Source organism: Lagopus muta, chromosome Z, assembly GCF_023343835.1.
Source record: "Lagopus muta isolate bLagMut1 chromosome Z, bLagMut1 primary, whole genome shotgun sequence".
In the NCBI taxonomy this organism is placed as follows: domain Eukaryota; kingdom Metazoa; phylum Chordata; class Aves; order Galliformes; family Phasianidae; genus Lagopus; species Lagopus muta.
This window is the reverse complement of record NC_064472.1, coordinates 1,725,872-1,748,281: the sequence shown is the minus strand read 5'-3', so window position 1 is coordinate 1,748,281 and position 22,410 is coordinate 1,725,872. Positions and strand designations below refer to the sequence as shown.

The following is a 22,410-nucleotide window of genomic DNA, read 5'->3' as shown; positions in this document are numbered from 1 at the left end:
AACAAACCAAGAAAACTGCTACCAGAAAGTCTGCTGAACCTTACTGCCATAATTAGGCTTCACGTCATGCGTGTCTTGGCTCTGAGATAAATGCCCAAATGTCAGATCAGCCAGTTCTCCACAGAGCATCAGGTAACACACCATTTTAAAAAAGTCAGAGATACTCTGACCTTGTGTTCCAAAAAAGAATTGAATAACGTTTCCTTGGCTGGACATTACCACAGAAAACTCTGCAATTTAAACAATGCAATTGGGTGAGCTTCCCGGCCTCTGTTCTAAAGAATTTCAACAGCCATGCAGTCAGCTTTCATAAAAATAATGACAGAGGCAGTCAGCAACAAGCTCCTCAAAGCAAAAGAAAAAGATAGATATATATATATTCTAATTCTCCAAGCCAGGCCATTCTTGGCCTTTTCCAGCTGAGACAAAGGCATTTTGCTCAGTGGATCAATTCCACCACATCCTCCCAGTGCCAGTCAGCAGGTTCTGCCTCTCCAAGTCAGGCTTATCCAGATATTCTTTTTCTTACCAAATAATCTAAGATTCAGTGCATATCAGTAGTGGCAACAATACCAGACTTGACTGGTTAGTCAGTCATAAAGTCCTTTATTATTCACAACTGCAGAAATTACAGACCTGAAGTCTGTAGCTCATCAGTTTCTCAGTTAAGGCCTTTCCTTATGGGAGGTATATTCTAGAAATGATAATATGAATTCTTCTCTGTTTTATTTCTTTAAAGCCCATAAACAAGAGAAATAAACTCTGTTTCTAAAGAAAAACTTTTTTTCAGTTTGCTTTTTGAAGAAGAAATTCAGGTCAGCAGAGCTTTTTCATGCCTTGTGAAGGACTTCACAAAGAAATCCATGGTTGCCAGACCAGTATCACGCCAACTGAAAGGAACTGCAATTCACAACAAGGATTTGTACTTAACCTGAACACTTGGCAGAAAAAGAAGGGGGCTTAAGATGCTCTCCCTCCCCACCCTCCCTACCCCAACACACCTGGGATCAGAATGCAGCTTACTGCTGAGGCAGAGAAAAGCACCTCTTCCTCTGTTCTTTAAAGATCTTCTGAGTGAGGACTAAGAGCACAGCAGCCCCTCCCACAGAGCTTCAGAAGGACGGAAATCCATAAGGAAAGAGTATTCTGCAGACAGCCAGTAGAAAGACAGGAGATGAACAGAAGAGTTCCAAAAGCAAGCTCAGAACATACTGCATGCTCTACTTAGGTCTGCTCCCCACCTTACCAGAGCAAATGCAGCCTGACATGCAAGAGGTTGGTTAACTTTAATGGAAAAAGCAACTTGCAGACACAGGAAAGGGGGAAGGAGGACAGAGGAGATGTGTAAGAAGGTGCTTTAGAGATCTCCTGAGAGCACCACAGACTATGTTAGCATTCTCTAATTTTGTATTCTGCTATGAGCTCTTTACCACAACAGTCCAGTAAAAAAGACACAACAGACCACTCTTGCTTAAAAGATTACTAAAGCAGTGCTAATAACTTGGTATAAATGTGCATTTTCTGCACACCACATTGTCAAATACACTCAGCAGATGCAGCAGCTGCTGGCAGATAAACACAACAGTACACTGCAGTTTTAGGTGTGGTTAAAGAAAGAAGATCAAAGATTCAATCTTTCCAATAATAGAGTAACAGTAATGTTTTTAACCCAAGTCAAAGGAAATGCTCGTGTTTAGCATGTAAGCAGAGTGTGAAAAGTTAAGTACAATGAAGTTTGTTTTGCTGTTACATGCTTGGAACTGGCAGAAGTAGATAGCTAATGTTTGTGTACTTTATATCACAAATGATTGAAGTATTCAGAAAGAATCCCACAGGCTCTCACCATATACTCCTCTGTCTAGTAGAAGTAAAAATTCGTCCACCGCATTTCGCATCTCAGACTCAGTAAGATCCAGCAAAGAAACAACTTTGAAATCCAACTGTCTTAGCAAATTGGTCAGTTCATAGACATCCACCATTGGGGCCTTGAGCTGGGGGTGATTCCAGTAGCTCATATTTCCTATTAACAGAGCCACCTTGTCTGTTGCTGTAAAAACAAAGAAAAAAAGTAAAACAACAGCACATTTAATGCATTCCCTGGGTTCAACACCTTTAAATTTAATTTCTTCCAAAGCAAAAATAACATCCAGTCTCACTTGAGGAACAATATTTGAAAGTCATCCTGTGTCAGCTATACAACCAAACTCATTCTCATCCAAAAACCAAAGAAACATTCCAGCATGTTCTGACAGTCAACGTACCTGAGCTGCGATGCAGCTAAGACTGGGCCATCTGTCAAGGCATGGGTCAAGTCACTAAGGCTGTCTTGCTTTCACAACTCATGACAGCACAGTCACTGAACTCCCTCATACAAGAATAGAATGAACATGCATGTCTTTATGGCAAGTTGCTAAAGCTACGGCCACTTATAATTCCTGCCCCTCAAAATAAATCTTCTCGCTTTTCTTAAGAACAAAACCACAAAACAGAACACCACACAAAAAAAAGAGCACTTTCACATCTCCATCTCCTATATTTACATCTCTCTACAATATAGTGTGTTTAAGTAGAAGCTTTTACTTAAGCAGAAGCTTTAACTAAGCTTTATTAAGGTCAAGCATCAGAAGTCTTTCTTCTGTTTGTTAAGGTTTGTCTAAGGTCCTTCCTCTGATTTTAGTGAAGTCAGAAGTACTTACATCCTGAGAAACAGTGCAGCCAATGAAAGAAAAACATTGCACTGGCTCAGATGTAAGAATAATTTATTCAAAGCAAGGTATTTTTCCTCTGTTTTGTCTGTTGCTCCTATCCTTCAGTAGGAATTACTGCCTAACTGCTCCAGTGGCAAATGGAATCATGCATTCCCCAAACCTGCCTGTGTCAGCAACCCCACACTGACAGAAGGTCTCTGTCCACTGCCTCAACATTTAACATTTCACTATCTTTACCAAGATCCCTGACCTTGCCTTTAACATTTTTGCAGCCGAAAAGCTGCAAAGTCTTGAACAGTGTAAACCATCTTAACAGTGGAGAAACATGAACAGTGATCCTAGAACACTGCTGCTGAAAAAGTACTAGAAGCAAGTTTTCCAAATGATTTGGAAAAGGTGAATGAGGAGTGGGGAGCACTTACACTCCCTCTTATCACACTCAGTGATAAGATTGTGGCAGAGACCTGCAGCCTTTCCCCCAGTTTGGCACCAACCAAAACAGCGTGCCTGGCCACAGTCAGGTCTACCATGCAAAGTTCAGAATGGGAATAAAAATCCAGCAGGTTTACTTCAAATCACACATCTGCCATCCATCCACCTCAGTGAGCTGCATGCACTGTGCACAGCTAAAGGGACAGCACAGCCTTAGTAGGCAGACTACCATCACCCTTATGCTGTATCTCCAACTGCTGAAGCATTCAAAGTAATGGTGTAACACACTTGTTAAGGTCACAGACACAGGATTTGTAACAGGAACCTGAAACAGACCAGAAGTTGTAGACACTCCACCAAATCACTAAAAATACTGGTGCCCTCATCTTGGCTTACTACTGAAAGGGCAACCAAGCACTACAGAGGGCTACAACAACACAGATGCCTCCCTCCTGACAGCTATTTCAAAAGTTATTTCACAAGCAATGGCAGAAGCCGCAGCTACAGAAGCACTTACCAAAAGGTCTGTCACTGAACTGTTCCTGTAGGTCTGCTTGAAAGAGATCAGAACAAATCATCAGTGAGTACAGTCACAGTGTCAGCATCAGCAAATGAGCTGCACCTTCACCAACACCAACACTCCACCACTGCTGCTCTGCTCCTTCACTGCTTTCTGTTATTTACCTGATATCTTTCCCCTACTCTAGTAGGTCATGGATTTTTAGAGGTAATAGATGCTTAGGGAATCATTCTGAATCTTGCACTCCGCACATCAGCACTTTCAGTAACATCCAGAACAGTTCATCCTCGCCCAGCGAAATGCAGAAATGCAAGACAGGGAAAAGCTTAACAGGGATGACAATTTGATATGTGAAAATTCTCTTATTTCATGCTTCCCAAAGGGATGGGAATGCCCAATGCCTCACACAATGTAGCTCTCAATAACGTGTACCATAACAATGATACTGATATAACTTTCAGGGACTAACACTGGGCAAAAGCAAACTCTGATGTCTAATCCAGGAAGCTCTGTGATTTGAAATTTTAGGAGCACTGTTGCAGGGATAATCCCTCAGGGCGTACTATTCCAGGCCTGTTTTTATAATAAATATCTAACAGGCTTCAAGTCACATTTGACTTGAATCACACCGATTTATACGAATCTATGAAATAGATTCTCTCTCAGGGAGATATCTTGCATCCTATTTGCCCTAATCATCTGAAAAAGCATCAGTGCACTAAAATGTAACAGTCCATCAAAGCCACTGACAAGAGAACAAAAGATTCCTTCTGTATTTGAAAAAGTAAACGCAGTAAGTATGCAAACGGTGTAAAAGAGAGGATTGGTGTGATTTTGCAGAGCCAATAGCAACCCCATGGTTCACTGTACATCTTCAGGTTAGTTTACTGAAACCAGAAGGTAGTACTGCTCTTAACAGGGTATCCGCCACCATTAAATCTCATTATAAATACAACCAAGTAATGTAAAGTAAACACTGTGACACAGCTAGGCTTCAGCAATTGTGATTTGTAATGTGAAATTAAAGCTTTCCAAACATGTCACTTACCTGTTTTCTGAAGATCACTTAGCTCTTCTGTGGAGACACACACCAATAAAATTAAGTTTAAAAGAGTAGCCAAAAAAATGTGTATTGCATTAATAAATATATAATTGTCATGTCGTTATTAACAAGCCAAAAGCTAGAACAAAACTAAAAAATACTTTTGGCTTCATACTTTTGTAAATCTAACTTTCACATGCTTATTCCACATGCACAGAAGAGAACTACATTAACCACATACTCAAGACACAGCACTACAATTCGGCCAAAACAAAGGGAGAAAAACACCATGCCTCAGTCCCATGGGCGTGCAAGCAGCTTGAATGAATAAGGAATAAGACATCAGAATTACTCAAGTGAGAAAAAGATGTTTGAGGACTGCTAAAAAAGCAACATCCTGAGCAAGAAGTCTTTCTCTGTCATGCCATATGTATTCAGGGGGACATAATTTTCAGATACCATTTTCAAACACTCTAGACTGCCATAGATTTCAGTTGACTTCTTTCAGAATACTGGAAACTATGGAAAAGCTAAGTCCTGTATGCGAGGCTCCTCAGAGCATGCCTGCTCCAGTCAGTGCAGCACGAAGCAGAGCTCTTCATCAACAAATGCAGGCACATACGCTCACGTGGGAAACTCTGGGTGACTGAAGTGAAAATAGCAAGGGTTTTAACGCAGCTTAGTAGCAGAACAAACTTGCATCCAAGCAAACCTTAGTTTGTGCAAAAGCCCCAGCATTTTCAGTGATTATATCCTGCTTTAAGGGCTGACTGAACTGCAGGTAGCCAGGAGGCTTCTGCACAGGATCCATCATTTCCTGCAGAAACCTTCTCAAGCCAGAAAGGATGCTAAGGCTTAAGAAAATAACGAGTTATAAAAGCTGAACTGTGGAAGTGGCTGATACTGAAATTTGTGCCAGTTGTATGCTGCAGTGCACAGTACCCTCACATTGTCAAACTTTCATAAAAGGGGCTAAAGAGAACACTGCCTCCTGTTGAACTTTGAAAAACAAAGGTTGCACAGCAGTTTGATTCCAAGAAAACGAAGAGCAGGCAGCCATGTACAGCGCCTTGAAAATGCCATTGTTTTCTTCACTGTTGGCAGAGAAGGTGCTGCTGTAAGCAGCCTTATATTTTCCCACATGATTCCCCCACTGTGTAAATAAACTTCAAGATTCCCAATAATCAATTGATGGCATAGCAGCAATGCAAAGAGAAAAGAAACTGACTAATAATGTTACTAGAAACGCATCTCACAGACAAAGAACTGACTGGATCGAGCTCTATCCAACTCTTTAAGGTCATTCAGTCTCCTAAACATTCCCAGATTTTCTTGCAGGGATGTTGCTTCCTCAGCCCAGCCAAAAAAGCCTCACGAAGATCAAATGCAGGACACAAAAGCAATGTAGTATTCAACACTGAACACTACAGAAGAAAGGAGCGTGATTTCAAGGCAAAGAGGAGAGAAGCACATCCAGAAGGAAATGTTCCATCACCCAGCACTGTTTTAAAGCACAGTGAAGTTCGTAACCCATGTATGCTTTTCAGCAACACACAGCAATCCATCATCCCCATCATTCATTTCTCAAAAGTGATTCACAACTAAAGAATTACTTTACCTTCTGTGCACTCCACTGCCATAGCTTTCCTTCCTTGTGTTTTAAGGGAGGGGAGGGGGGAGAATTGGAAGACAATTTCTCTCAGTTATGAGAGCTAGAGCACAAAGTGGAAGTCAAAATTCACCTCCAATCTGGCTCATTTTACAGCACTATAAATCTTTAAACACTGGCTATGATATTTATAGTAATTGTTAATATAATCCTGGAGCACTACAGTATTTCTTAACAAGAAATTTTCATATGAATTATGCAATAATATTCTCAGATATATCTGGAAACTATAGAAACAGATCTTTCCCTGCTTGATTTACTGCAAATACATGCACACGTACTAATCAGTGTTCCATCCATTTACTTCACTTGCTATGAATAATATCACCTGCCCTGACAGTTGAAGAATTCCATATAACAGTTCATATCAGTAAAGGATCTTCATGAAATCTTGAGGCTTTAGATGTTATTTGGTTGTCAAAAAACATGCAGATGAAGAAATCAGCTCTCCATCTGTTGACAAGCCATGTTCCTAGTAGCAAGGCCAAGAAGTGTTAGCATCTCTATATTAGCTACCGTGAAAACTCAAAGCACTTCACAATTCATATAAAACTGCCTTTGCTGCCAGCGAGCACAGCTATCTTAATCAACAGATAAACTAAAAATACAGGCAGCTAAGTGCTTGGCTGAATACTAGAAGTCTGAGAAATTAATTCTAATGTTAGGGAAGAAATTGATAAATCAGCTGATCTACATAAAACTGACAAATTCCATACCTACAATGACGTCTATCTTCTTGCTGTCTTGGTCTTCCTGGTCATTGAATACGTGACACCAGTACGTTCCCCCATGTTCCATGTCCACGCAAGACACCTATGTGAGCACAGCTGAAAGTCATCCTGCCAGCCCCCAGAAGAATCAGTTTCTTTTAAGCACCCACCCCTCAAAAAAAAAACACTAAAAATTAAAAGCAAAGCCTAAACAAACCCAACAGTTGCTGATGCCCTTATTCTGCATTAAGTGTTCTAGAAAGGCTTTTGAGAATTGAAGAAAGAATGCAAATCTGTCCAACAGGCTTGAGATGCTGTAAGTATCAAATGTAACTGATCTTTCACAGAGCTTTACAGTATGGGATAGAATGAGATGCTTTAACTTTTACTGGCACTTAATCTTTGTGTTGTGTCAACAACCCAGAATGTACTGTAGGCTTCCACTCCATGACTACCACTTCAAACACGTTCTGGATTATAATTCTGCACCCTGGAGCCTGAGAACAGCATCAGCATTGGAATAACAGAGCAGGAGAGCTGTGCACTTGCACAGATGTTATAAAGGCTATGAAGAAGTTATTTTCTTCATGGAAACATTATACGGTAGGCTAAAGGTGGTAATACCTTGATCTCACAAGGATGGCATTGTGTGGTAACTCACCGTGTAGACATTTCTGCTTCCATTTGCCAAGGGAAATCCATTTCTGAACCACTGGTATTGAGGAATTGGGTTTCCAACAGCTCCACATTCTAATACCAAAGCGTCTCCCACAGTCAGGTTTTGTGGCTGAGGCTGAATACAAATGCACAGCTTCTTTTCAGGCAAACCAATTAAGCCCCCTTCAAAAATTAAAGAAAAAATGAGGGGAAAGAAAGAGAGATAAATAATGTATGGGCACATGTCCCTGAAACTAGAACAGTCTGTGCTAAGAGCAATGAAATTAATTTACTTGTCTGTAAGGAGCATGCTAATAATGAGTCACAACTGCATTCCATTTTTTTCAGCTGAAAAGTAAAATAGGAATACACAAAAACACACCTCAGAAGCTCCTATGCATCATTTATTCCTGCCAGTCGTACAATAAACGGGCACAGCTGCACAACGGAAAAACATTGCAGAAAGGATTCAGAGAAAAGAGCAAATATAAAGAAGCATGGTTGCCAAGGGACAGACTGAGGATGTGTGCAGGTGTGCACACAGGAATGAGAATTTCATTACATGGCTTTGTTTGCTTCACTGTAGGAAAGACAATGTAGAAGTCTGGTAACTAGAAAAAAATCGGAGGGAAAGTTTAATGATAGGAAAGATATTTTGTTCAGACAGCAAAAGTGAAAAAAAAACAAAACAACTTTTCATGAGTAGCATATGTACTTAAAGACAAAAAAATTCTCCCTTCTCAGCTTGAGCATTGATAACACGAATGCAAAATTTCTCACTTCTAGAAAGGGGGGAAAAAAAGCCCCAAATAGCTCTTTATTAACAGAAATCTGTGACTTTTAGCAGCAACAGATTAAATCAGGGGTTCCTGGTTTCAAAATTTGCAACTGCTATCCCATTCCTTAGGAGTTAGAAGTCAAATCTCCTTGCTGGCCAACTGAGGGGAGGAAAGGACTGGGGGAAGAAAGCGATTTGTGTTAATTACCTGCATAATCAGCTGTCAAGCAGAAACACTGTTTTTAAATGATAACACCTGTAACATTTTTGTTCTAATTACATTGTCAAGCAAGTCCTGCAAAGGCAGTCAGTAAACAAGAAAAGGGCTGCCATGAAATTTAATGTAGACCATACAGTCACAGAAAACACATTCATCTAGTCCATTAACCATTTTTTGTCTGATACAGGCAGATATGCATTTGTTGGAGATTCTGTGGTCTATCCACTTCATTCATTTCACTGTTTAATTATTCCTATCATTAGAAAGTATTTTCCAGTGTCCAACCATCTCTTCTTGCTAAACATTGACACTTCACTTCATGCCTACGACTTTTAAGTATTAAGACAGCCCATTCCTCTTTGCAACTGCTTTGTATATAACAATGTTTTGAAGACATTTTCCACTTGCCATCAGCATACTCTCCACAGATTTCAAGAGGCAGTGAAGCAGCCTTTCATTGCATCGTTTCTCTTTGTTTTCCTGACACCTTTAAATGCAGGATTCAAGTGGGAAACACCACTGATTTGTGACACAACACAATACATTCAGTCTTCGTGCTGTGAAGATACAATCAGAAATCAGCTGCACTCTTTAGTTGCTCTTCTCATTCACCTTTAGGCCAAGAACAAAGCCGGGCTATTTAATTAAATAATTTAGTTTAGGTTTTTGTTAGTTTGCTTCTAAAGGTAGACTTAGCACATAGCCTACCCTCATTTAAAACTATGGACCGTCCTATAAAAAAATACACAAAAAGCAAACCTACACGAACCAAAAACAGAAGAACACCGTTTCACAACCTCAGATACTAGGTATAAATGCACAGTATCAGTAAACCAAACCCGAGAAGCAAATTTCCAAGATTCACATTACAGTCAGAGAATTATAGAATGCCTGGTACTGGAAGGGATGTCAAAGATCATGTTCCTGTTCCTGTTCCAGCCCACTTGCCACAGGCAGGGTTGCCAACCCCTAAATCAAGCACTACATCAGTCAACTAACAATAAATTCCAGTACTGGCTAGATAATACTGAGTGGACAGCTATATAATCCTACTGGTTTTCTGCTATGTCTCCATTCTTTTCAATCTTCGTCCACTTCCATCCTTTCATTATGTACGCTGCAGATGGAAATTAACCCTTCAGAGAAGTAAACCTATCTTTAAGCCAGTGCCATAATCCATATGGACTTACATACGTGCATCTGAATAACTATGACCTTTCTTATGCAGCTAACACACTTACTAAACCCACAGAGATGCAATTCACACAAAAAGACCCAGTTTAACCCAATGTGTTAACAAGCTTTAAGGTGCAATCCGCACAGGAGTTTCCACTGTACAAAGCCCCTGCCACTCACCATGAGCTGTACCCTGGAGATCACAAACTTCCAGTCGTGCCCACCGACTGAATGTAAATGAAGATTCACTGTTCACTCGACAGATGTAAAAGCCAGCATCATTCACTTTCACTGGATTCAGAACCAGTTCTGGAGAATTACCATGGGGAACCTGAGTGACACATGAATCAAGAAATATCTTAATTTAGATTAAGTTAATCTACACAAGGATCAAACACTGGATTATTTATTCAGTGTCCATAACCTCAGCTTCAACTCCTTCATTTAAAAATTTTGGATGAGAAAGTTTTGTGCCATGTATTCAGCAGCTTAGAGACGGATTTTCTTCCAGGAATGATTCACATGTCTCTACCTTAGCTGAGTTTTTAAGCTGGTTGAAAAACTCTTCCTGAAATTAGTCATTGTAGGAAGACAACCAGACAAGAAACATGGGTAAAAGCGCTGCCACCTGAACTCCATAGATACAGGCTCACACACATTCCAGCACTTAAGTCTGTAACAGCAATGACTTCAGGCCTTAAATTGCTCAGTCTTATGAACCAGTTTTCATCTGTCCAAAACCAATGGTGACTGATATTTTTTGCATCCTGGTAGTTTCTGAGTAGCTTGTGTGAAACTTCATGGTAGGCTTAGAGAACTGAATTTACAGTTCCCAAGATCAGTACCCAAGGATAGAGTGCCTCGAACACACTGAGCCACCTTGCTGTTCTAGCACATTGATACAGTCATTGTGGAGCAGTTATTCAACTTCTATTTTTACTAAAAGATGAAGCAAACTTTTCTTTATATAATTGAGAGCAATAGCCTTCAAAAAAAATTTTGGAGAGAAATGCCAATTCAGCACTAGCAGTATCACAGTTTAGTCTGTGGAATTGTTACTTAGTGATTTCTACCAACTAAAAATATATATATATACACACATACACATATATTCTCCATCAACTATTACCTCTTTCTTCTGTTTGAACCACTGGTAATGTACAAATGGGTGTCCTGTTGCCCAACAACACAGCTTGACAACCTGGCCACAGAGCACTGCTTGAGAGTCTGGCTGTACAACAATCTTGATGCCTTTAAAAGAGAATTTACATGGAGGAAAGTTACTAGGATACAACTCAGAATTTAAATTGTCCTCTAAGCAAACAAAGTTTCTGTCATTAAATATGCTTGAAAACAATCCAGGTTCTCTATGTAAATATACAGTTTCATTTAGCCAGAGAACTTCAAGACATTCAAAACTGTATTTCATTACACAAATCCATGCTTGAACCACAGATTTGCAGGGGTTGGAAAGCACCTCTGGAGATCAGTCCAACCCCGCACTCCAAAGTCTTTTAATTTCAAGAAACCTAATTATCTCTTACTCCCTACACACTAAAGCAAACAGCACTTTCAGTGGCATCACGCATTCTTTCTTGGAAAAGTATTCCCACAGCATATGTTTTCGAGCTTTGCTCACTCCAGATAATTTAAATTGTTAAGCTTCAGCTACAAGAGAAGGCACAACCTGAGGGAGGTTCAATACAGTAAGAGCTGGTTGAGCTGCAGCTCACTGCGTTTTTCAACTATTGCTCATGCAGCTTATTAGACAACATCAGTTTCCTCTATGGGTTTTGCTCCTGCAGATCACAGGGCGGGGGTTTTCTTTTTACCAATGTGCAAGGTAAAATTTTCCACTTCAGATTTTAACTGCCAGGAAATAGTGCGAGTGAAATTCTGATAACAGTCTGATAGGATCCAGTTGTTTTCTTAACCCAGACCAGTACAGAGATCTAATTACAGCACAACCCCCACGACAGATCTGCTGTTACAACCAAGGTCATAGGAAGAAGAAGGGGGAGGTGGGAGCAGAAAAAAGTCATCTGCAGAGTTTAAGCTCACGGTGCTGGCAAAGAATGCATGAGCTTCTGGGCATGGTGCTCAGCAGTGCTGAGATGTCAATGCTTCAGTCTGATGATTTTTTTTCCTTATTATGGATGGTGCATGCATGCAACAAAGACAGTGGGACTGTAGGTAATAACACGTGCTGGTGACGAGTCGCTGCAACACTGGTTATAGGGAAACACAGAAATAGCAAGCGATACAAAACCACTTCAGTAGCTTCTCATTACTCTCTGAAATTAAGAATCACATACAAAATAGGTACTTATACTACATTTGATTTTCTTTAGAGGTTGGACTCCTTCCCTGTTTTGGGGGAAAGCTGGTTCTTCATTATCATTTAATTAATGAGCTTTGCAGAAGCTGAAAGCATAGTCTGGTACAGCAACAGCATTCCACTTTACTGGGTGAATAATCTTATGTGAAGTGAACAGAAACTGCATGCAAAAATAGCTCCAAAGAGATCAGAAACATCCCAGCTCAGCACTGTAATTTGTTCCAAGCCTTCTTACTGTGCTACACCAGTTTTCTTTGCATTCCCCAGCTCTCCCATTTAACAGTTCAGCTGCACATCAGAATTTTGTCCAACAGAAAGTGCTTGAGGAAGAAATCGTATCAATTTGATCAACGGGTTAAAACTGCAGCAGAAACACAAAAGATCAACAGACTGAAACAGAGACTGTGGCATATGGAAATTGTGTGGTCTTTATCTAACAGGGAAGTGGGCTCTGTTAGTGTCTCCATACGCAACCTGATTCTGAAACAGCTGTCAACCCTGGGAGCTACTCCAGCCTAGGCACAGGACTTGAAAATTCCTTGCCTATCTTTTAAAACAACTTCCACCTACAGCCTAGCTCTGGAGATTGATACTTCAGACTTCTCATTTAATACTTCCTCTGCTGTTTTTCTGAGTCAAAGGGAACATGTCAAGTAGCCTTGAGCATCACAATCACCAACATTAAACAAGGCAAACAGTAAGTCTGAAATGTCAATTCAAGGGACAGAAGATTTGCCCTTTCATTCTTTATAATCTCTCCTGATTTTCATCATTGACATGTCTTTAAATATTTGAGAAAAGCAAATCATCTGGAAGATGGGCATCTTGTACTCCTTGGAGGTGTTACCACCAAGTTCTAAGAAAACTGACTCATAACTTCTGCACTGTTTCATTTATTTTCCTGCCATTCACATATTACATAGCTACTTCCTGCAAACACCAAAAAATGTAATGGCTTAAAAAGAAAACCTTCTGACTCAATTTTCTGAGTGATACATTGTCACTCATAGGAATAGGATGCTACGGCCTTCTCATTACAAAAAAGAAGTTTAAAAGTTATTACAATTTTGCATGTTAAGAGGAAGAACACTGTCCAGAGTTAATACAATGCAGCAGACAAGTCTGTAAACTCAGAGAGATTAAGAATTTCTGGGTCTTGATTGTGAGAGTCTATGGCTCTTAGAGGTCCCTTCTGCAGCTGCGAAACAACCTCTCAGCTTGTAACAGTGTCTGTGCCAAAGAAACACTGAAGTGGAAGCACTGACGTATCAGTATTAAAACACTATACTCAAATGCTCGTAAATGCCTGAGTCTTTAATTGCATAAATTAAGCTGCTAGAAAATGGACTAAAAGCCAGTATGACAGCCATAAAGGTCTTTATTAAACAAGCCCATCCTAAAGCAATGCTCAAGCTCTTTTTGGTTTACTAAAACAAGTGAGTAGTTCTGAACTTTAATTTCAAGTGTATCACACCCTAAATATTTAAGTAAACTCACTGCAACTGTTAAGGCCTACTACTTCTTTCTGAATAGTTCAAAAAGTCTTAGCATTAAACTCCCTTTAAATACCTTTTGCTTTGCTTTCTACTGGTTCCAACTTGTCTCTCCCTCTAAGCCATCCAGCCCTCCTTAAAGCAGGCGTAGTTCATTCCATCATGCCTCAAGGAGATTAACTTACAACAAGACAGACTATCCCTGTCTTTCAGAGCAGTTTTGGCAAAAGTCATATTGGCTCGTTCTCCTCCACATAAGGTACCTTAGCTATCTATGCACTAACACCCAGAATATGACATGACAGACATCTGCAAACTCAACCGTGGAGAGATTACAGGTCAAGCAAGCAATGCTTTGGCTCAGTGCAGGCACAATTTAGTACAAACCTGAGTCAGTAATATTCTTTGCTTTCATTCTCCTCCACCAACCACCATATACAAGACAGCATACTACCGCTGAACACCTCCACAGACAAACTCTTGCCTCAGAAGCACAATCCAGTCTCACTGATATGACACCAACTCCCCTCCTCCCTGACAAGCCATCACCCTCACTGTGAACAAGTTCCTTTTCATAACAGCATAGAACATCTCCTAGGGAAGATGCTCCAGGCCCTTTATCTTCTTCATGGCCCTCTGCTGGACTCTTTCCAGAAGATCCCTGCCTTTTTTGTACTAAAGAGCCCAGAACTGGATGCAGTACTCCAGGTGAGGCCTGACCATGGCAGAGTATAGGGGGAGGATCACCTCCCTTGACCTGCTGGCCTTTTAATACACTCCAGGATCCCATTAGCCTTCTTGGGCACCAGGGCACACTACTGGCTCACGGTCAGCCTGTTGCCCACCAGGACCCCCAGATCCTTCCACACAGAACTCCTCTCCAACAGGTCATGTACAGATACTTGTAGTTATTCGTTCTCAGGTGCAAGACTCTACACTTGCACATTCCTACTCTTCATTTTCAAGAGAAGCTTTTCTAACTTCCATGTGACTGAATTTCACCATATCTTCAAAGAGGACATAAAAAAGGGGCACAGTCTAGAACCAAAGCAAGAAGAATTTGGTCTGCATTCCTACTGTATATGCCCTTGCATTGCCCACATCTCTGAACTTTCAATGAAGAAGCAAGCTGAATGCATTGGACAGCAGACAATAATCTAGCTCTTTGCTACTTTGTTTTGCTGCCCAATTATGAAGCTGGAATGAATTCAAGGTGAACTAGAACTGGTGTTAATTGAACACTTCCCTTTCAATTAGTGTAAGCTATGAAATGCAGTTCACAAAAACTGCAGCCTGAACAAATGGCTGGCAAAGCTACTGGTCTTTCTAACCCAGCTACTTCTGTTCTATAAACATCTCCCAAAGGCAGAGCTGAATACAGAACACAAGTTAGCAGAGAGAATGACAGCACCTGTCATACTCATGCAGCCAAGTCCAAGCCTACAACAATATTGCATTAAGCCTGCTTATCTGCTTGACCTACTTTTAATCTCAGAATCATACAAACAAATACCAGTTACTAGAATTCAACTGCTAACAGTGCTTTTACTGTAGAAATGAATGCTTCAGTATTTCTAGTGCAGAACGCATGGTTGCAGTGGAAATACCAGAACAAACCAGAACTGACCTGAATAGCTGAGACACTGGAGAGCCTCTGTGTGTTCCATGGCCTGCAGGAACTCCACCAGCTCCACTACTGTGCAGCCTCTGTCACCCAGCAGCTTCAAGAGGCTCCAGCTTGGGCTTCCTTCTGGCTCCAGAACTTTGAGGGAACACTGCTCTAAATCCAGGGGGCTGCAAAATAAAGACATAAGACATGGCACATAACTTCTCAATGCTCTTTCTGAAAAATGGAGTTGAGTTAAAAAGATTAAAAAAAAAAAACAACCAAGAAAATATAGAGAGAAGGGAATGTCTTAGCTGATTTGAATGCATTTAACATATTTCCTTCACGTTTCAGAACTCCAGGCATTACAAAGCAGCATTTCCACAGACAGAAATTAGTATTAATGACCCGCATGCTATAGAAACAAGGGCGCCTGAACCTAACAATTCTACTTGAGAATTGTATTGAGAAACCTAGTTGTCACATTTCAATGCCTGAATAGAAAAACAAGTGTAGCACCTTTCATTTTCACCTGCCTGATTCAGAAACAATAAGGATTGAGCCAGGAAAGCCCAGGAAGCCTGAGAAGCCCAAAGCAACTGTTAGATCAGTGACTGCTGCAGCCTCCTAGCAGTTCCGTGCATTTCCAGGTTGCCCAAGGAGGCTGTGGGTGCCCCATCCCTGCAGGCATTCAAGGCCAGGCTGGATGTGGCTCTGGGCAGCCTGGTCTGGTGCTGGTGAGCCTGCACACAGCAGGGGGGTGGAACTGGATGAGCACTGTGCTCCTTTGCAACCCAGGCCATTCTGTGATCCTATGACTTATCCTCAGGTATAAACTTTCACACTTCTGGGCTTCAGTTTTAAGGCTTCACGTGCTTTCAATCACAACAGGTAACACAGGCAGCGAGGGTGTGGGGAGAGCTGTGGATCCATCAGTGTTTCATTTATTAACTCACAGTGCCACACAGAGCCGCAGGCAAGATGCTTGGGCTCATCCCAAGCCCATCACCGCACTTCGGAGGATAACCCAGGGGAAGAATTACAGCCGCGGCCCCACAAAGGAACCGCACTCGGGCTGCGAACGCTCCCTAGGCAAGACCTGGAGAAGGCACAGAAAGCAAAGCGAGCAGGAAGCGATGTACAGAAAGCGACCTAGGAAGGAAAAGCTGAAGAAGTCGACCGCGTTCAGCCTACCGCACACCGGAGCGGCGCACGGAAGGCCGCCCGGGGCAGCACTGCCCAGCCGGCCGCACGGCCGGCCGCCTCATCGCGGCCCTGGGACGGCACCCGGCGCCGGAGCGCCCCGCCGCGAGGCCCGGCCTCACCTCGTCCCTCCGCTCCCCGCCTCCCCCTCACCTCAGCCGGACGCGGCCGCGGCTTCCCGCGCGCTGCGCCAGCTCCCGCCAGCCCTTGCCGGGCGCCGCGCGGTCCAGCAGCTCGCTCAGCCTCCGCAGCAGCGGCTCTGCCAGGCGGCTGAGGGGCAGCGAGCCCGGCGGGCTACGCGGCGGCTCCGACATCGCCCCGCCGCCGCCCGCCGCCAGCCACGGCCCGCGCGGGGCGGTGCTCCCGCCCGGAAGGACGCTGCCGGCGCAGCCGCACGGGAGCGGGGGGCACGGCGAGCTGCGCGCCCGGCGGGCGGAGCGGGGCTGAGAGCGGTGCCGGGGCTGGGAAGCTTTCTGCAGAGAGAGCGGAGAGGCCCAGGGTGTCTCATCTCTGGAGGATTTTACAGAACCACAGAATCACGGAACAGCCCGGGTTGGAAGGGACCTCAAGGATCACGAAGCTCCAACCCCCTGCCACACGCAGGGCCACCAACCTCCACATTTCATAGCAGCCCAGGCTGCCCAGGGCCCCATCCAACCTGGCCTTGAACACCTCCAGGGATGGACAGGGCATCACAGCCTCTCTGGGCAGCTGTTCCAGCACCTCACCACTCTCATAGCAAAGAACTTCCCCTGACATCCAACCTCAATCTTCCCTCCCTCAACTTCAAACCATTTCCCCTTGTCCTGCTGTTATCTACCTTTTCCAAGAGTTGACAGCCGGGCTGGGTGTGCCCTGGGTTCGATATGTCGGTCAGCCGCACAGCTTGGAACTAGATGGTTTTTGAGGTCCCTTCCAACCCAAGCCATTCTTGTGGTTCCATCCAAATGCGACTGCCCCCGTTCCTGCAGTATGCACACTCAGATGCAGTGCTGGAAGCAGCCCGTGAGCTTGCAGTGCCCGCTGCCCAGCCTAAGGCAGAGCACACTGCAGAGCAGGCGATAGCGACTGTCTGCCGTGGGCATCTGGGACCCAGCACCTCCAAGGATCAATGCATGCAGTTAGACACGGAGGAGCTGCACTGGGTGGTGTTGTCCTGCAGAGTCAACCGAGTGTTTCTCCCAACTTAGACGCAAAAAAACACATGTATGTATGCTATGTGGATACAGATAGGATGGTGAATTTGGCTCCCGCACCCACCCTAGGCTGTACGCTGTCCTTGTTGCCCATCTCCACACAGTGGCAAGCAGTTCAGTTACCTCAGCTGGAAGGCGGTCCCAAATCCTGGTTGCTTATTTCTTTGGGGATTATTTTGACTGTTGAACCATGAAATAATGAAATAAATCACAGATATCCCTGCTGCTCTCTAGAGGGGAGCAGCTGTACGTGCTCTGGATTTTGCTGAATAGTTTTCTGGCCATCACCCCCAGTCGGGAGAGCACTGGGAGTGAGAACTGTTCAGCAATGCGTTTGGCAATCAGCATTTCAGCTGTTCTTTTTTCAAACAGTCAGGAAAGAATACAGCACTGAACTGGTTGTTCAGACTTTTCTGCACTCCTTGAGCTCAGAGCCCTGTGAGCAATTAATATGCATTCCTCCTGTAGGAGTGCTGGCTTCTTGACATGGGATCACCTTTTTCACTTCACAGTTCATTTAGGTATGCACTGGATAATCACTGCCTTTGAGAAATGTGAACTGTTAGGTGATTTTTTGTGTGTGTATTAATTTTGAAAGTTCACTATTCACTTTGGCTCCCTCAGCCTATCCGTTGGGGTAATTGTTCAAATTTTCTCAGCATTTGGCAGAACATTTGCTTGCTCAACCTCAAGCAGGTCAGAAATTTCAGCCATGCCTAGCAAAGAAGTTAAGTACCCTGAAGCATGTGCTTTAAAAGTGAGCCCAGAGCCTTATTATGAAAAACCTAAGGCCAATACTTCCTCTCTCCCAGGGCCATGAGGAAATGCTGGTCGCCCTCTGTGAAGCAGGATCTGCCCTCCTCGCTGCCAGCTCGCGCTCTGCCTCTGGCAGAGGTTTTCCCAGGAAGAGCCATCTGCTACGTGTAATGAAATAGTCTCTCCTAAAAGACAAACTGCAGTGATCAGACTCACTATGCTAAGGTCACGCTAGCAAAGCAACACTGAAGCTTTCGTGTAGCTTCTCAGCTTGGAACCGAAATGCTTGAACTAAATGTCTTTTATCTTGTAGCTCAGAGTCAAACTGCAGACCTGGTCCGCTGCTAAGGCACAAAGAGAGCACAGAAGGGTAAGTGCATGTTTCTGGTTTGGGAGGTCAAATTGCTTGTAGTTTTATAGTGACGTGGTTGCTTATTTCCCCTGTGTGCAAATAGAAAAATTATTGTAGAAAATAGAAAGCTGGTCGTAAAAGATGAACAAGCAAAGAGCAAGTTACTTTATTCCTAATGCTCTGCACAAATACAGTGATTTAGAATGAGTTGAGGTGGTCGGTTTGTTTTGCAGCACATAGTTTTGATAATATGTTTGATAACATGTTGCATGTAAAATTCAGCTAAATGTTTTGGAAATCACACTCTGGTGATATTTCCATTAAGTTTCAGCAAGGGGAACAAAATTGCAAAAGCCTTTCATGAGGCACCTCCTTCTCTAAGGAATGTGTAAGTGACGCTGAGTGTCCAGAAATAGGCATTTTATTCTTTCTGAATACATACTGCATGCCCCACTGCTTGCTACTCATGAATTTCCTCCATTCCTCAAAAAAAAAAAGAAAATAAAAATAAAAATCTGGTCCCTTGCTTGCATGCACAAATTGCTCATGCTGACAGTGTCAGATGCTTGACAAATGTTAAAAATAGATTAAGACAGATCAGTGCTAAGAGCTGTGCTGTGATTGCTTTTTTTAATTACTCTATATTAAGCTCTTCGTTAGGCGTACACTGAGAGGTTGCTTGTTCTTATGTTTTGCCAAGGAGCTATAGCTGTGGTGCTTTCTTTATGCTGCTGTTGACAATGGGTAGTGTGCTACTGTAAGTTTTCAAAACATCTCTGATGTCAGAAGTTAAAGAAGCGTGCTACATCTCAGTGTGTTTGCCAAGGGCACATTTTGCAGGTGCCTGGTTTCTGAACAGCCGAAACTTTGCTGATGTTTTTCTCATCCAGAGCTTGTTAATACAATAGATAGGCAACAATTGGTTCAGATTGCGTGGTATTTTGCTACTTTCATTTCTGACATTGTAGGCGTTTTGATAGGCATGCTGCTCTAAATATTTTATGTAATCACCGTGATTTGAAGTATTTTTAAAAGGAGAATAGGATTATAGTTGTTATTTGTATTTAGTGCTGAGCTAAATACAAATTTATTTAGCATTAGAGATTCCAGACAGAAGTGAGTCAGAATTTCAGTATTATGAGATACAGAAACACACAGAGAACGCAGTCATTGTAAATCCTTTTGTGCATGGTTCTCACTATTACTCCATCGAATATTAGACTCAGCAGTGAGCAAACAGCTCTGCAAATGCTTGCCATCCTAATATGCCAAATTATAATTAAATTATAGAATTGTGGTTTTTGTCGCCTTGGAAGTTTTAACTTTTGAAATGTAACTTTGAAGAATGTGGTCACGATCACAGCGTTTTCAGAAAGGAACAACTTTTTCTTGGAATGTGTTTTTATGGCTGTGTTGCAAAATCTCTTTGGAAAGCTTCTGTCATGTAGGGGAAAGGGAAAGTGGATCAGGAATTTCACATGGAATTTTGTTCCTGATGGACACCCTGAAAAATGACTCAGAAACATGCTGACAAAACTTAGAAGAAAACTTTCAGTGCAAGGTTTGATTTATACTCTATGAAAGGTTTTTAAAAAGAACTTGAGAGTAGGCACGTCAATAGTGAAAAACATGCATGGCCAACTTTCTGGAAAAGGAAGTTTGGAAAAATTCAGCTTTCCAAAGGAAGTTTCATAAATAAAAACTTACTGTGTGAATTTCCCCATAGAAAATGTAATACATAATGGAAAAAAAATATATATATATCTAAAGTGGAATGTAATGTCTGTTTCTATTGTAGATCTTTTCTTCAGCTGAAAAATTGTGTCTTGTTTTCTTTTGTCTTGTGAGGAGAAAAATGCTAAATTTTGATAATTTACTACGGGGTGAAAAACGTCTGTGGAAGGTGGCCTGGATGGGGAGGAAAAAAGCAGAATTCCTAAATGCAAAAGATTTGTCAGTCTGGATGTGCATCCAGAGTGGATGGAATTTGGGATGTTAGAGGAATGTTATAGCTATATAAACTGCATGCAAACTCTCAGCAAGCAAGATAAGGTATTTAATAAAACTTTGCAGGGAGGATGTAGAATGAATTACCACAGAATCATAGAATCACCAAGGTTGGAAAAGACCTCCAAGGTCACCCAGTCCAACCATCCTCCTACCACCAATATTTCCCACTAAACCATGTCCTTCTCTACAACGTCTGAACGTTCCTTGAGCACCTCCAGGGATGGTGACCCCACCACCTCCCTGGGCAGCCTGTTCCAGTGCCTGACTACTCTTTCAAAGAAGAAATTTCTCCTAATGTCCAACCTGAATCTCTCCTGTCGCAACCTGAAGCTGTTCCCTCTCATCCTATTTCTGGTTGCATGGGAGAAGAAGCCAACCTCCACCTCACCACAGCTTCCTTTCAGGTAGTTGTAGAGAGTGACGAGAGATGTAGATGTAGAGAGAGTGAGAGTGATGTTCTCCCTCGAACATCCTCTTCTCCAGATTAAACTATCCCAGTTTCCTCAGCTGTTCCTCGTAAGACCTGGGCTCCAGACCCTTCAGAGCTTCATTCCCCTTCTCTGGATACAGTGCAGGGCCTCAGTGTCTTGTAATGAGAGGCATTAACCTCGAAACATGTCTGCATGTGAGCAAAAGACTTGGATTTCAGAGATGTCTGGACGGCAGCATGGGTGCTGTTTGTGCAGTGCCACAGCATGGAAGGTTATTGGACAGACTAAGCGCGTGCTGTCTTTCTATCTCTGCACACCAAGAGTCGCCGTGATAAAACAGCAATCAACCCAAGAGTCATGGTCGTAAAAGTGACAGCTTCATAAACTGTGACGTTTCATTTTATGTTGTTTTTGCTACTGCAATTTATTTGCTATATTACAAGCTATTGCAGTAACTGTGTTATTCCTTCATTTTTCACATATGCATTCTAAGAATCACTGTGACAGTGGTATGTGGCTTTTCATGCCTATTCTTTAAACAGTTCAATCTGATTTATTAACAAAAATGCATATGAAGTCCAGTTTCCCTGAGTGCCATAGGAATAAATCACACAAAAAAGCCATCCTGTGGCCAACCCCTCACCCCAAACTTTCTTGTTTGTGTCTAGATGAAAGTACCTTTGCTTTCCTTAGTATTGTACACAGACTGAGAGCACGGCCAGGCTGGGACAGAGCTCCTTTATGTCCCATATGCTTGTTCTGTGCCTGAGCCAAGCAGGCCTGATGCTGCGTCCTCCTTCTTTTCTTTTATATAGTATCTTATATAATCCTACCGTCAACAAGGTTATTGATTGGATCTATGTCGTATATGACCACTTCTACTCATCACAAAGCAAGGTTTTGTGGTTATTAATGGGATTTTTTGGAATTCTTCCCCATTTATCTTCCATGAAGACAGGTTATACCGGTCAGGTTTCTTTGTGGTCAGCTACCTGTCAAGAAAACACCTTTAAAAGGGGATTAACAATATATGTGTATAGAAAGGAGAAGGAGCTACTGGTGCATAAAGTTTAATGGAATGGTCTTGGGGATTGGTTTTCAAATGAGCAGATC

At 42.4% G+C, this 22,410-nt stretch overlaps 2 protein-coding genes across 6 annotated transcripts in view; one reads left to right on the top strand and one right to left on the bottom strand.

The window, feature by feature from the left end:
• The window catches only part of MALT1 (MALT1 paracaspase), a 31,482-nt gene extending 14,584 nt beyond the window's left edge, over positions 1–16,898 (bottom strand). Inside the window, exons 1-10 of one of the 4 annotated variants that reach the window (XM_048931579.1) lie at positions 16,706–16,898; positions 15,371–15,537; positions 11,042–11,163; positions 10,093–10,243; positions 7,743–7,921; positions 7,088–7,184; positions 6,321–6,353; positions 4,709–4,735; positions 3,658–3,693; positions 1,844–2,047 (exon numbers count right to left, since the gene is read on the bottom strand). In XM_048931579.1, the coding sequence (XP_048787536.1) occupies positions 1,844–2,047; positions 3,658–3,693; positions 4,709–4,735; positions 6,321–6,353; positions 7,088–7,184; positions 7,743–7,921; positions 10,093–10,243; positions 11,042–11,163; positions 15,371–15,537; positions 16,706–16,866 (1,177 nt within the window). In that variant the 5' untranslated portion in view covers positions 16,867–16,898. The remainder of the gene's footprint in view (positions 1–1,843; positions 2,048–3,657; positions 3,694–4,708; positions 4,736–6,320; positions 6,354–7,087; positions 7,185–7,742; positions 7,922–10,092; positions 10,244–11,041; positions 11,164–15,370; positions 15,538–16,705) is intronic. The other 3 variants (XM_048931580.1, XM_048931581.1, XM_048931582.1) reach the window with 3 other exon arrangements.
• A 1,756-nt stretch (positions 16,899–18,654) lies between these two features.
• The window catches only part of ALPK2 (alpha kinase 2), a 41,771-nt gene continuing 38,015 nt past the window's right edge, over positions 18,655–22,410 (top strand). For both annotated transcript variants that reach the window (XM_048931552.1, XM_048931553.1), the window contains exon 1: positions 18,655–18,874. The gene's annotated coding sequence lies outside the window, so the exon portion shown is untranslated. The remainder of the gene's footprint in view (positions 18,875–22,410) is intronic.